This window comes from Salvelinus alpinus, chromosome 17 (genome assembly GCF_045679555.1).
Source record: "Salvelinus alpinus chromosome 17, SLU_Salpinus.1, whole genome shotgun sequence".
NCBI lineage: Eukaryota > Metazoa > Chordata > Actinopteri > Salmoniformes > Salmonidae > Salvelinus > Salvelinus alpinus.
In genome coordinates, this window is record NC_092102.1 from 45,641,146 (window position 1) to 45,654,744 (window position 13,599).

General features: G+C 47.4%; 1 protein-coding gene across 2 annotated transcripts in view; it reads right to left on the reverse strand.

Moving 5' to 3' along the window:
- Positions 1-13,599, reverse strand: part of LOC139543036 (solute carrier organic anion transporter family member 4A1-like) — an 83,257-nt gene that overhangs the window by 5,420 nt on the left and 64,238 nt on the right. The window contains exons 9-12 of one of the 2 annotated variants that reach the window (XM_071349144.1): positions 7,953-8,131; positions 6,792-6,856; positions 6,297-6,445; positions 5,957-6,118 (exon numbers count right to left, since the gene is read on the reverse strand). In XM_071349144.1, the coding sequence (XP_071205245.1) occupies positions 5,957-6,118; positions 6,297-6,445; positions 6,792-6,856; positions 7,953-8,131 (555 nt within the window). Of the gene's footprint in view, positions 1-339; positions 6,119-6,296; positions 6,446-6,791; positions 6,857-7,952; positions 8,132-13,599 lie in introns of those variants that run through there. The other variant, XM_071349143.1, reaches the window with a different exon arrangement.

The following is a 13,599-nucleotide window of genomic DNA, read 5'->3' on the forward strand; positions in this document are numbered from 1 at the left end:
TGTCCTGTAGGTTCAGTCCCACCCTCTTCCTGGAGATCTACTGTCCTGTAGGTTCAGTCCAACCCTCTTCCTGGAGATCTACTGTCCTGTAGGTTCAGTCCAACCCTCTTCCTGGAGATCTACTGTCCTGTAGGTTCAGTCCAACCCTCTTCCTGGAGATCTACTGTCCTGTAGGTTTTCAGTCCAACCCTCTTCCTGGAGATCTACTGTCCTGTAGGTTCAGTCCAACCCTCTTCCTGGAGATCTACTGTCTTGTAGGTTTTCAGTACAACCCTCTTCCTGGAGATCTACTGTCCTGTAGGTCGCCCTCTTCCGGAGTCCGCCGAGGCGTCCCCCTCTTCCTGGAGATCTACTGTCCTGTAGGTTTTCAGTCCAACCCTCTTCCTGGAGATCTACTGTCCTGTAGGTTTTCAGTCCAACCCTCTTCCTGGAGATCTACTGTCCTGTAGGTTTTCAGTCCAACCCTCTTCCTGGAGATCTACTGTCCTGTAGGTTCACTCCAACCCTCTTCCTGGAGATCTACTGTCCTGTAGGTTTTCAGTACAACCCTCTTCCTGGAGATCTACTGTCCAGTAGGTTTTCAGTCCAACCAAGTGGTAGAGGTTAATGGTTCACTGTCTCAGGCAAAACCAATGAGTTGTGGCGTTCCGCAGGGGAGCGTGCTTGGGCCTCTGCTGTTTTTATTGTATATTAACGATATGAAAGATGCTTGTTCTTGCCGTCTTTTTCTTCATGCAGATGACTCTACACGTCTGGTGTCTCACAAAAGTAAAACTATGTTGGAGAGCATACTTAGCACAGAGCTTACTAACATTAGCAAATGGCTTGGAGATAATAAGCTCTGCACTTAGGGAAAACTGAAGCAATTATTTTGGGATCCAGACCTAAATTGAGTAGGTCCTCTGAAATCAGTGTGGAGTTAGGGGGCGAGGTGCTGTCTACTAAAACCTCTGTTAGCTACCTGGGACGTACCCTTGATGGAAGCTTGGGAGGTGTGAGCATGGCCAATAAAGTGCTAGGAAAGGTTAATAACAGGACTACGTCTTTGTCTAGAAAGTCCAAGCTGCTTGATAAGGACTCCATGAATGTGCTAGCTACTGCCCTCATTCAATGCCATTTTGACTATGCTAGTACTTCCTGGTTTGGGGGCTTATCTAAACTGATGAAGGGAAAGCTCCAGATAGCCCAGAATAAGCTGATCAGGGTAGTATTGAAGGTGAGTCCACGTACTCACATAGGCAGGAGCTGCTTTCAGTAACTAAACTGGCTGCCTGTTGAGGCTAGGGTGTCCCAGATTAGACTAGGTTTGGTTAACAGGAGTATTTATGGTCCTGCACCCAGATAGCTAAGTGATTACTTTCCTGGTGTTACTGGATGCACACAATCACAGCACCAGATCAGGTGTTGCTGATGTGTGCTTATACAGGTTCAGGAGTAATGCTGGGAAAGGTACTTTCTAGAATACTGGAGCCTCAGAATGGAATGAGTTGCCTCTGCCCATAACAACAACGTCCTCTCTGGGCAGATTTAAAAATAAAGTAAAAATATGTTTGATGTCTTCTGTGCCCATATGTATAACCCCTATGATGTAACTGGAATGATGAGATAGATGTTCTTCTTCTCTGTTTTTGTTTTATTATTTCACTGCCATACTGTGTTGGATCTTGTATAGCCATCTTGTCTCAAGAGGACCACAATGGAAATAAGTCCCAGACTTTATTGTGTGTTATCCTCAATGATTTTATTCATGTGCATGTATGACTTTTTCAAGTTGTATGTGCGCTTGTTTTTTTAAATGGTCGAATTAATAAACTAAACTAAATCCAACCGTCTTTCTGGAGATCTACCGTCCTGTGGGTTTTCAGTCCAACCCTAATTTAACACACCTAATTCTACTAATTAGCTGCTCAACAAGACCTTAACTAGCTGAATCAGATATGCTAAATTAGGGTTGGACTGAAAACCCACAGGACGATAGATCTCCGGGAAGAGGGTTGGACTGAAAACCCACAGGACGGTAGATCTCCGGGAAGACAGTTGGACTGAAAACCCACAGGACGATAGATCTCCAGGAAGAGGGTTGGACTGAATACCCACAGGACGATAGATCTCCAGGAAGAGGGTGGGACTGAAAACCCACAGGACGGTAGATCTCCAGGAAGAGGGTGGGACTGAAAACCCACAGGACGATAGATCTCCAGGAAGAGGGTGGGACTGAAAACCCACAGGACGGTAGATCTCCAAGAAGAGGGTGGGACTGAAAACCCACAGGACGGTAGATCTCCAGGAAGAGGGTGGGACTGAAAACCCACAGGACGATAGATCTCCAGGAACAGGGTTGGGCAGCCCTGCTCTACTGCATATACAAAGATGTCTGGTACAATACCAAATCATGTGAAAACAATCTATCATAAATTATCTGGAAAAAATAAGATCCCAAAACAGAAAACGGATTGGGGCAATGATACTTGGCACACTTGGAGGTTTGGAGAAGAGCCCTGTTGTCTTTTCTTTATACTGCAACTCATTTATTTTGTGCATTGTCCCTAGCTGTTAATTACAACCAGCATACACTGCCAGAATAACTCTTGTATAATACCATTGTCTAAGTTCATCAGTGCTGATTAGGTCTTAAAGTGCAGTTATGTGTCTCGATATCACACCATGGATCTGACTAGTTAAAGGACACGTGGACAGGATGATATCACACCATGGTTCTGACTAGTTCAGGAGTGGACAACTCCAGTCCTCGGGGACCTGATTGGTGGCACAGTTTTGCCCCAGCCCCAGCTAACACACCTGACTCCAATAATCACCTAATTATGATCTTCAGTTAAAAATGCAATTAGTTTTAAATCAGCTGTGTTTGCTAGGGATGGAGAAAAAGTGTGACACCAATCAGGACCTGGAGGACTGGAGTTGCTCACCCCTGGACTAGTTGAAGTGCACGTGGACAGGATGATAATGCCCCATGGATCTGACTAGTTGAAGGGCACGTGGACAGGATGATAATGCCCCATGGATCTGACTAGTTGAAGGGCACGTGGACAGGATGAAATCGCACCATCATCCTCACAGACTCTCTTGAAGCTCAGTGTTCTGTTAAATGGCATCCCGCTACAGGCCTTTCACTGTCGTTTTATAGCGGCTGTCATTAACAGCTGTGTGCTCTTCCATTTGTTGAAGTACATGAGTGTTATTTTTCTCACTAGGTATAGGTATAATAACAGTAAGTACCTTTAAATACTTGTGGTCTATAGTTTATATTATGATATGAAAACGATCTGCTGTAACTGTGTTAGGGCAAGACAACAGGGTTGTTTTACGAGTGTTAAATGCCTCTTTCTTTCATCCCTCAATATAAGGAATGCTTCATACTGATGGCATGACATTCACTATAGATACTGTATTATAGATACTGCCCCATGTCCCACACTATAGATACTGTCCCACACTATAGATACTGTCCCATATTATAGATACTGTCCCACACTATAAATACTGTCCCATACTATAAATACTGTCCGATACTATAGATACTGTCCCATACTATAGATAATGTCCAATACTATAGATAATGTCCCATACTATAGATACTGCCCCATGTCCCATACTATAGATACTGTTCCATGTCCCATACTATAGATACTGTCCCATACTATAGCTTCTGTCCCATGTCCCATACTATAAATACTGTCCCATACTATAGATTCTGTCCCATGTCCCATACTATAGATACTGTCCCATACTATAGATACTGTCCCATACCATAGATTCTGTCCCATACTATAGATACTGTCCCATGTCCCATACCATACTCATTTAAGGCTTATTTTCAATCCGTATCGTGGAAGTTTATTGTTACAGCGTGATTGAAATTCAAAGGCAATGTTCCTGCGTTAGTGGAGACTGCATTCAAGGTAAACTCTGCATATGTCGTCTCAATCGGAAATTACCTTTTCATTTCTGTCGTGCAATCTGTAACGTTTCCGTGATCCAGATTTACTAGATCCCTTAAAACATCTTGTGGATAGGGGGCAGCATTTTCACGTTTGGATGAAAAGCGTGCCCAGAGTAAACTGCCTCCTACTCAGTCCCAGATGCTAATATATGCATATTGTTAGAGCCGATTTGGACATATTTGTATAAAAGACTGAACATACCGAACTCCATGTACATTTGTGTAAATATATTAAATATGAATGTATATGATGAAATATTAGGTACCTTTATGATTTATATTTACCTGATTGAGATATATTAATTTGTTGTTAGTGTAACTGTTAGCCCCCCCTCTTGCCCATTCATTGTACTGTGTTAAGTGTGTTAGTATAAAGGCAGGAAGTTGGGCCTTCGGGGGGGGAGTCCTTGCTAGACGCGGGAGCAGTATAGTTTTTTGACCATACAGACAGACAGACATACAGATCATATTATGTATTTTCCATATCAAGTAATCTATGCTTTAAGTTGATTGGAGAATCATTTCCTTGTTAGATATAAGAAGAATAAACATTTTTGTTGCACCATATCCCTGGATGTCATTGAATGTTTGGCCATTTGGAAACCTTGAGTGTGGACTGTATGAGTACGAAACAGCCCCGCTTCAGGCTTGGGCAGTGGCTATGGTAAAGAGGAAAGGAAGCCACAACAATCAGTTATTAGTATTGGATAGAAAACACTCTGAAGTTTCTAAAATGGTTTGAATCATGTCTGTGACTATAACAGAACTTATTTGGCAGGCAAAACCCCAAGGACAAACCACTCAGATTTTTTGTTTGTTTGAGGTCACTCTCTTTTCAATGGGTTTTCATTGGGAATCCAGATTTCTAAGGGACCTTCCTGCAGTTCCTATCGCTTCCACTGGATGTCAACAGTCTTTAGAAATTGGTTGAGGTTTTTCCTTTGAGAAATGAAGAAGTAGCCATGTTCAGAATGAGGCTCCAGTGAAGTGTACTGTTTGTTAGAGGCGCGTGACCAGAAAGCATGCTACACATTGTTTTCCTCCGGTATTGAACACAGATCATCCCGTCTTCAATTTTATCGATTATTTACGTTAAAAAATACCTAAAGTCGTATTACAAAAGTAGTTTCAAATGTTTGGACAAAGCTTACAGGTAACTTTTGAGATATTTTGTAGTCACGTTGTGCAAGTTGGAACCGGTGTTTTTCTGGATCAAAAGCGCCAAATAAATGGACATTTTGGATATATATCGACGGAATTAATCGAACAAAAGGACCATTTGTGATGTTTATGGGACATATTGGAGTGCCAACAGAGGAAGCTTGTCAAAGGTAAGGCATGAATTATATCTTTATTTCTGCGTTTTGTGTCTCGCCGGGAGGGTTGAAATATGATGGTCTATGATTGTTAGCTGGGGTGCTATCCTCAGATAATAGCATTGTTTGGTTTCGCCGTAAAGCATTTTTGAAATCTGACACGTTGGCTGGATTCACAACAAGTGTCGCTTTAATTTGGTATATTGAATGTGTGATTTCATGAAAGTTTAATTTTTATAGTAATTTATTTGAATTTGGCGCTCTGCATTTTCACTGGATGTTGGCCAGGTGGGACACTAGCGTCCCACATATCCCAGAGAGGTTAAAGTGTGTCTTTTCAGTGGTTTAAATCCCCAAAGCCATCAGGAGACTTTCCTACTTCTCAGAATAACCTCTGACCCTATCTGTGACCCTGGTCTAAGTCTTTCATCACATCACACAAACCCCAAGTTCAGTGGGCTGGCAGGGAGGTGATGGAGGGCAAGCCCATGGGATGAAGTTGGGCTGAGTAGGTGGAGCAGACATGCCTTGCCCTGGGGGGATGTGTCTGTGTGATGGGAGTGGCCATGAGATGGGCACGGGTTGGCAGTCATTGAGGACGCAGTGGCACGACCCACACACACACACACGCGCGGTGAGATGTGGGTGGGGTCTGAAGTCATCATAACCTGGCGTGTACATTTGAGATTATTTTTGGCGGAAGGTCCTTGATGGAGAGGTCCCCCGTCTCTCCCCCGCTGTTCCCTGCCCCGTGGTCGGTGCTCTCACAGCTGCTCTGGGGCGACTCTGGAGGGGGCTTGTACAGAACACTGGCCAGCAGGAAGAACATCGTGCCAAGAACCTGACGGAGGGAGGGACGGATGAAGAGAGAGAGAGAATAGAGAATAAGACATGCACTAGAATAGAATAGAATTCTCTCTCAGTTAAACAAACATTTGATATGGTCACGAGAATAAAGAAAGTCCTTGAACACAATCCTATAACAGAATGAAATAACAGTCATGTGGGAATCGAGTTACCTTGTAGATGATGCCAGCGATCAGTGTATAGCGGCTCATGGCAGAGTTCTGGTAGAGGTAGCAGGAGCCCTGCTCTCCACACTGGTCCTGCCACAGCAGGCATGAGATGTCGATCACAGAGCCAAACGCTATCGGGCCTGGGATCCCACCTTTAGGAACAACATCACATTATTTACATTGTTTTTCAATTTAAACTTTATTTAACTAGGCAAGTCAGTTAAGAACAAATTCTTATTTACAACGACGGCCTACACCGGCCAAACCCTCCCCTAACCCGGACGACGCTGGGCCAATTGTGCGCCGGCCCATGGGACTCCCAATCACGGCCGGTTGTGATACAGCCTGGATTCAAACCAGGGTTTGTAGTGACGCCTCTAACACTGAAATGCAGTGTCTTAGACCCGTTGCGCCACTCGGGAGCTTGTTGTCGGGATTCTCAGGCTACAAGGACACATTTATCAAATCAAAGCAAATTCAACAAGAGAAATGAAATACCTAGACTTCTCACCACGATCCACTGGATTCCCAGTCCAAAGGACCTCTGGCTGTCTGGGACACACCTGTAGGGGTCGACAGAGAGCACTTCAGATTCACAGTTCACACACTGGGGATACTATCAGACATGGTTATAACAGAAATATACCACAGTTCACACATTAGAGGTTACTATCAGACATGGTTATAACAGAAATATACCACAGTTCACACACTAGAGTTTACTATCAGACATGGTTATAACAGAAATATACCACAGTTCACACACTCTCTTTTGTCTGTCTGCTCCGTACCCACCTGAGGGTAGCAGTGAGGGTTAGGGTCTGTACCCACCTGAGGGTAGCAGTGAGGGTTAGGGTCTGTACCCACCTGAGGGAAGCAGTGAGGGTTAGAGTCTGTACCCACCTGAGGGAAGCAGTGAGGGTTAGAGTCTGTACCCACCTGAGGGTAGCAGTGAGGGTTAGAGTCTGTACCCACCTGAGGGTAGCAGTGAGGGTTAGGGTCTGTACCCACCTGAGGGAAGCAGTGAGGGTTAGAGTCTGTACCCACCTGAGGGTAGCAGTGAGGGTTAGAGTCTGTACCCACCTGAGGGTAGCAGTGAGGGTTAGAGTCTGTACCCACCTGAGGGAAGCAGTGAGGGTTAGAGTCTGTACCCACCTGAGGGTAGCAGTGAGGGTTAGAGTCTGTACCCACCTGAGGGTAGCAGTGAGGGTTAGAGTCTGTACCCACCTGAGGGTAGCAGTGAGGGTTAGAGTCTGTACCCACCTGAGGGAAGCAGTGAGGGTTAGAGTCTGTACCCACCTGAGGGTAGCAGTGAGGGTTAGGGTCTGTACCCACCTGAGGGAAGCAGTGAGGGTTAGAGTCTGTACCCACCTGAGGGTAGCAGTGAGGGTTAGAGTCTGTACCCACCTGAGGGTAGCAGTGAGGGTTAGAGTCTGTACCCACCTGAGGGTAGCAGTGAGGGTTAGAGTCTGTACCCACCTGAGGGTAGCAGTGAGGGTTAGAGTCTGTACCCACCTGAGGGTAGCAGTGAGGGTTAGAGTCTGTACCCACCTGAGGGTAGCAGTGAGGGTTAGGGTCTGTACCCACCTGAGGGTAGCAGTGAGGGTTAGGGTCTGTACCCACCTGAGGGTAGCAGTGAGGGATAGAGTCTGTACCCACCTGAGGGTAGCAGTGAGGGCGGGGATACTACACAGGAAGGTGAAGAAGATGACGATGAAGAGGAAGGTGAGGAAGGCTGGCATGTGACTACAGGAGCTGGTGCACTTCCCATCCAGAGCCAGACCCTCCTGCCCCGACGTGACGTTCCCCCCCACCACACAGCTGCAGCCCGAGTACACCTGACCAGGGGCACAAGACAGAGGAGACAGAGTCAACATACACAGCTCTAGCCAGAGTACACCTGACCAGGGGCACCAGACAGAGGAGACAGAGTCAACATACACAGCTCTAGCCAGAGTACACCTGACCAGGGGCACCAGACAGAGGAGACAGAGTCAACATACACAGTTCTAGCCAGAGTACACCTGACCAGGGGCACAAGACAGAGGAGACAGAGTCAACATACACAGCTCTAGCCAGAGTACACCTGACCAGGGGCACAAGACAGAGGAGACAGAGTCAACATACACAGCTCTAGCCAGAGTACACCTGACCAGGGGCACCAGACAGAGGAGACAGAGTCAACATACACAGCTCTAGCCAGAGTACACCTGATCAGGGGCACCAGACAGAGGAGACAGAGTCAACATACACAGCTCTAGCCAGAGTACACCTGACCGGGGGCACCAGACAGAGGAGACAGAGTCAACATACACAGCTCTAGCCAGAGTACACCTGACCAGGGGCACCAGACAGAGGAGACAGAGTCAACATACACAGTTCTAGCCAGAGTACACCTGACCAGGGGCACCAGACAGAGGAGACAGAGTCAACATACACAGCTCTAGCCAGAGTACACCTGACCGGGGGCACCAGACAGAGGAGACAGAGTCAACATACACAGCTGTAGCCCGAGTACATCTGACCAGGGGCAGTCAGACAGAAGGGACAGTCAGACAGAAGAGACAGCAGGGGAGAGAGAAGGAACAGTCAGACAGAAGAGACAGTCAGACAGAAGGGACAGTCAGACAGAAGGGCCAGTCAGACAGAAGGGCCAGTCAGACAGAAGGGACAGTCAGACAGAAGGGACAGTCAGACAGAAGGGACAGTCAGACAGAAGGGACAGTCAGACAGAAGGGGCAGTCAGACAGAAGGGACAGTCAGACAGAAGGGACAGTCAGACAGAAGGGCCTGTAGGGGAGAGACATGAGACGTATGTGGCAGGGTCTACAGTCAATCACGGATTACAAAAAGAAAACCAGCCACGTCACAGACACCGACGTCACACTTCCAGACAAACTAAATACCTTCTTTGTTCGCTTTGAGGATAATACAGTGCCACCGCCACGGCCCGCCACCAAGGACTGTGGGCTCTCCTTCTCTGTTGGCGGCGTGAGTAAGACGTTTAAACGTGTTAACCCTCGCAAGGATGCCGGCCCAGACGGCATCCCTAGCCGCGTCCTCAGAGCATGCACAGACCAGCTGGCTTGTGTGTTGAAGGTAGGCTTTGAAATACATCCACAGGTACACCTCCAAACCTCCAATGTCAATTATCCTATCAGACGCTTCTAAAGCCATCATTTTCTGTAATTTTCTAAGCTGTTTAAAGGCACAGTCAACTTAGTGTACATAAACTTCTGACCCACTGGAATTGTGATACAGTGAATTATAAGTGAAATAATCTGTCTGTAAACAATTGTTGGAAAAATTACTTGTTCCATGCACAAAGTAGATGTCCTAACCGACTTGCCAAAACTATAATTTGTTAACAAAACATTTGTGGAGTGGTTGAAAAACAAGTTTTAAATGACTCCAAGTTAACTTCCGACTTCAACTGTATGTAAGAATGCTGTTCACTAACTATAACTCAGCATTCAACACCATAGTACCCTCCAAGCTCATCATCAAGCTCGGGGCCTGGGGGCTCAACCCCGCCCTGTGTAACTGGGTCCTGGACTTCCTGACGGGCCGCCCCCCAGGTGGTGAAGGTAGGAAACAACATCTCCACGTCGCTGATCCTCAACACTGTGGCCCCACAAGGATGCATGCTCAGCCCCCTGCTGTACTCCCTGTTCACCCATGACTGCGTGGTCATGCACGCCTCCAACTCAATCATCAAGTTTGCAGACGACACTAGTAGGCGACGATGAGACAGGGAGGAGGTGAGGGCACTCGGAGTGGTGTCAGGAGAACAACCTCTCACTCAACGTCAACAAAACAAAGGAGCTGATTGTGGACTTCAGGAAACAGCAGAGGGAGCACCCCTCTATCCACATCGAAGGGACAGCAGTGGAGAAGGTGGAAAGTTTTAAGTTCCTCGGCATGCACATCATGGATAAACTGAAATGGTCCACCCACACAGACAGCGTGGTGAAGAAGGCGCAGCAGCGCATCAAAGCTGGGACCGAGAGACTGAAAAACAGTTTCTATCTCAAGGCCATCAGACTGTTAAACAGCCATCACTAGCACAGAGAGGCTGCTGCCAACGTACAGACGTGAAATCATTGGCCACTTTAATAAATGGATTACTAGTCACTTTAATAATGTAACTTTAATAATGTTTAGATATCTTGCATTACATTATGTTTACATATCTTGCATCTCATATGTATATACTGTATTTTATACCATCTATTGCATCTTGCCTTGCTCTGTCATTACTCATCCATATATTTATATGTACAGTATATATTCTTATTCCATTAATTTACTTAGATCTGTGTGTATTAGATAGTTGTTGTGGAATTGTTAGATCACTTGTTAGATATTACTGCACTGTCAGAACTAGAAGCACAAGCATTTCGCTACACTCGCAATAACATCTGCTAACCATGTGTATGTGACCAATACAATTTGATTTGACAGAAGGGACAGTCAGACAGAAGGGACAGTCAGACAAAAGGAACAGTCAGACAGAAGGGACAGTCAGACAGAAAAGACAGTCAGACAGAAGGGACATTCAGACAGAAGGGACAATCAGACAGAAGGGACAGCCAGACAGAAGGGACAGTCAGACAGAAGGGACTGTCAGACAGTAGGGGCAGTCAGACAGAGGGGACAGTCAGACAGAAGGGGCAGTCAGACAGAAGGGGCAGTCAGACAGAAGGGACAATCAGACAGAAAGGACAATCAGACAGAAGGGACAGCCAGACAGAAGGGGCAGTCAGACAGAAGGGACAGTCAGACAGAAGGGGCAGTCAGACAGAAAAGACAGTCAGACAGAAGGGACAGTCAGACAGAAGGGACAATCAGACAGAAGGGACAGCCAGACAGAAGGGACAGCCAGACAGAATGGACAGTCAGACAGAAGGGACAGTCAGACAGAAGGGACAGTCATACAGAAGGGACAGTCAGACAGAAGAGGCAGTCAGACAGAAGGGGCAGTCAGACAGAAGGGGCAGTCAGACAGAAGGGACAGTCAGACAGAAGGGACAATCAGACAGAAAGGACAATCAGACAGAAGGGACAGTCAGACAGAAGGGGAAGTCAGACAGAAGGGACAGTCAGACAGAAGGGACAGTCAGACAGAAGGGGCAGTCAGACAGAAGGGACAATCAGACAGAAAGGACAATCAGACAGAAGGGACAGCCAGACAGAAGGGGCAGTCAGACAGAAGGGACAGTCAGACAGAAGGGACTGTCAGACAGTAGGGACAGTCAGACAGAAGGGACAGTCATACAGAAGGGACAGTCAGACAGAAGAGGCAGTCAGACAGAAGGGGCAGTCAGACAGAAGGGGCAGTCAGACAGAAGGGACAGTCAGACAGAAGGGACAATCAGACAGAAAGGACAATCAGACAGAAGGGACAGTCAGACAGAAGGGGAAGTCAGACAGAAGGGACAGTCAGACAGAAGGGACAGTCAGACAGAAGGGGCAGTCAGACAGAAGGGACAATCAGACAGAAAGGACAATCAGACAGAAGGGACAGCCAGACAGAAGGGGCAGTCAGACAGAAGGGACAGTCAGACAGAAGGGACAGTCATACAGAAGGGACAGTCAGACAGAAGAGGCAGTCAGACAGAAGGGGCAGTCAGACAGAAGGGGCAGTCAGACAGAAGGGACAGTCAGACAGAAGGGACAATCAGACAGAAAGGACAATCAGACAGAAGGGACAGTCAGACAGAAGGGGAAGTCAGACAGAAGGGACAGTCAGACAGAAGGGACAGTCAGACAGAAGGGACAATCAGACAGAAGGGACAGCCAGACAGAAGGGACAGCCAGACAGAATGGACAGTCAGACAGAAGGGACAGTCAGACAGAAGGGACAGTCAGACAGAAGGGACATTCAGACAGAAGGGACAGCCAGACAGAAGGGACAGTCAGACAGAAGGGACAGTCAGACAGAAGGGACAGTCAGACAGAAAAGACAGTCAGACAGAAGGGACATTCAGACAGAAGGGACAATCAGACAGAAGGGACAGCCAGACAGAAGGGACAGTCAGACAGAAGGGACTGTCAGACAGTAGGGACAGTCAGACAGAAGGGACAGTCATACAGAAGCGACAGTCAGACAGAAGAGGCAGTCAGACAGAAGGGGCAGTCAGACAGAAGGGGCAGTCAGACAGAAGGGACAGTCAGACAGAAGGGACAGTCAGACAGAAAGGACAATCAGACAGAAGGGACAGTCAGACAGAAGGGGAAGTCAGACAGAAGGGACAGTCAGACAGAAGGGACAGTCAGACAGAAGGGGCAGTCAGACAGAAGGGACAATCAGACAGAAAGGACAATCAGACAGAAGGGACAGCCAGACAGAAGGGGCAGTCAGACAGAAGGGACAGTCAGACAGAAGGGACTGTCAGACAGTAGGGACAGTCAGACAGAAGGGACAGTCATACAGAAGGGACAGTCAGACAGAAGAGGCAGTCAGACAGAAGGGGCAGTCAGACAGAAGGGGCAGTCAGACAGAAGGGACAGTCAGACAGAAGGGACAATCAGACAGAAAGGACAATCAGACAGAAGGGACAGTCAGACAGAAGGGGAAGTCAGACAGAAGGGACAGTCAGACAGAAGGGACAGTCAGACAGAAGGGGCAGTCAGACAGAAGGGACAATCAGACAGAAAGGACAATCAGACAGAAGGGACAGCCAGACAGAAGGGGCAGTCAGACAGAAGGGACAGTCAGACAGAAGGGACAGTCAGACAGAAGGGGCAGTCAGACAGAAGGGGCAGTCAGACAGAAGGGACAGTCAGACAGAAGGGACAGTCAGACAGAAGGGGAAGTCAGACAGAAGGGGCAGTCAGACAGAAGGGACAATCAGACAGAAGGGACAGTCAGACAGAAGGGACTGTCAGACAGAAGGGACAATCAGACAGAAGGGACAGCCAGACAGAAGGGACAGTCAGACAGAAGGGACTGTCAGACAGTAGGGACAGTCAGACAGAAGGGACAGTCATACAGAAGGGACAGTCAGACAGAAGAGGCAGTCAGACAGAAGGGGCAGTCAGACAGAAGGGGCAGTCAGACAGAAGGGACAGTCAGACAGAAGGGACAATCAGACAGAAAGGACAATCAGACAGAAGGGACAGTCAGACAGAAGGGGAAGTCAGACAGAAGGGACAGTCAGACAGAAGGGACAGTCAGACAGAAGGGGCAGTCAGACAGAAGGGACAATCAGACAGAAAGGACAATCAGACAGAAGGGACAGCCAGACAGAAGGGGCAGTCAGACAGAAGGGACAGTCAGACAGAAGGGACAGTCAGACAGAAG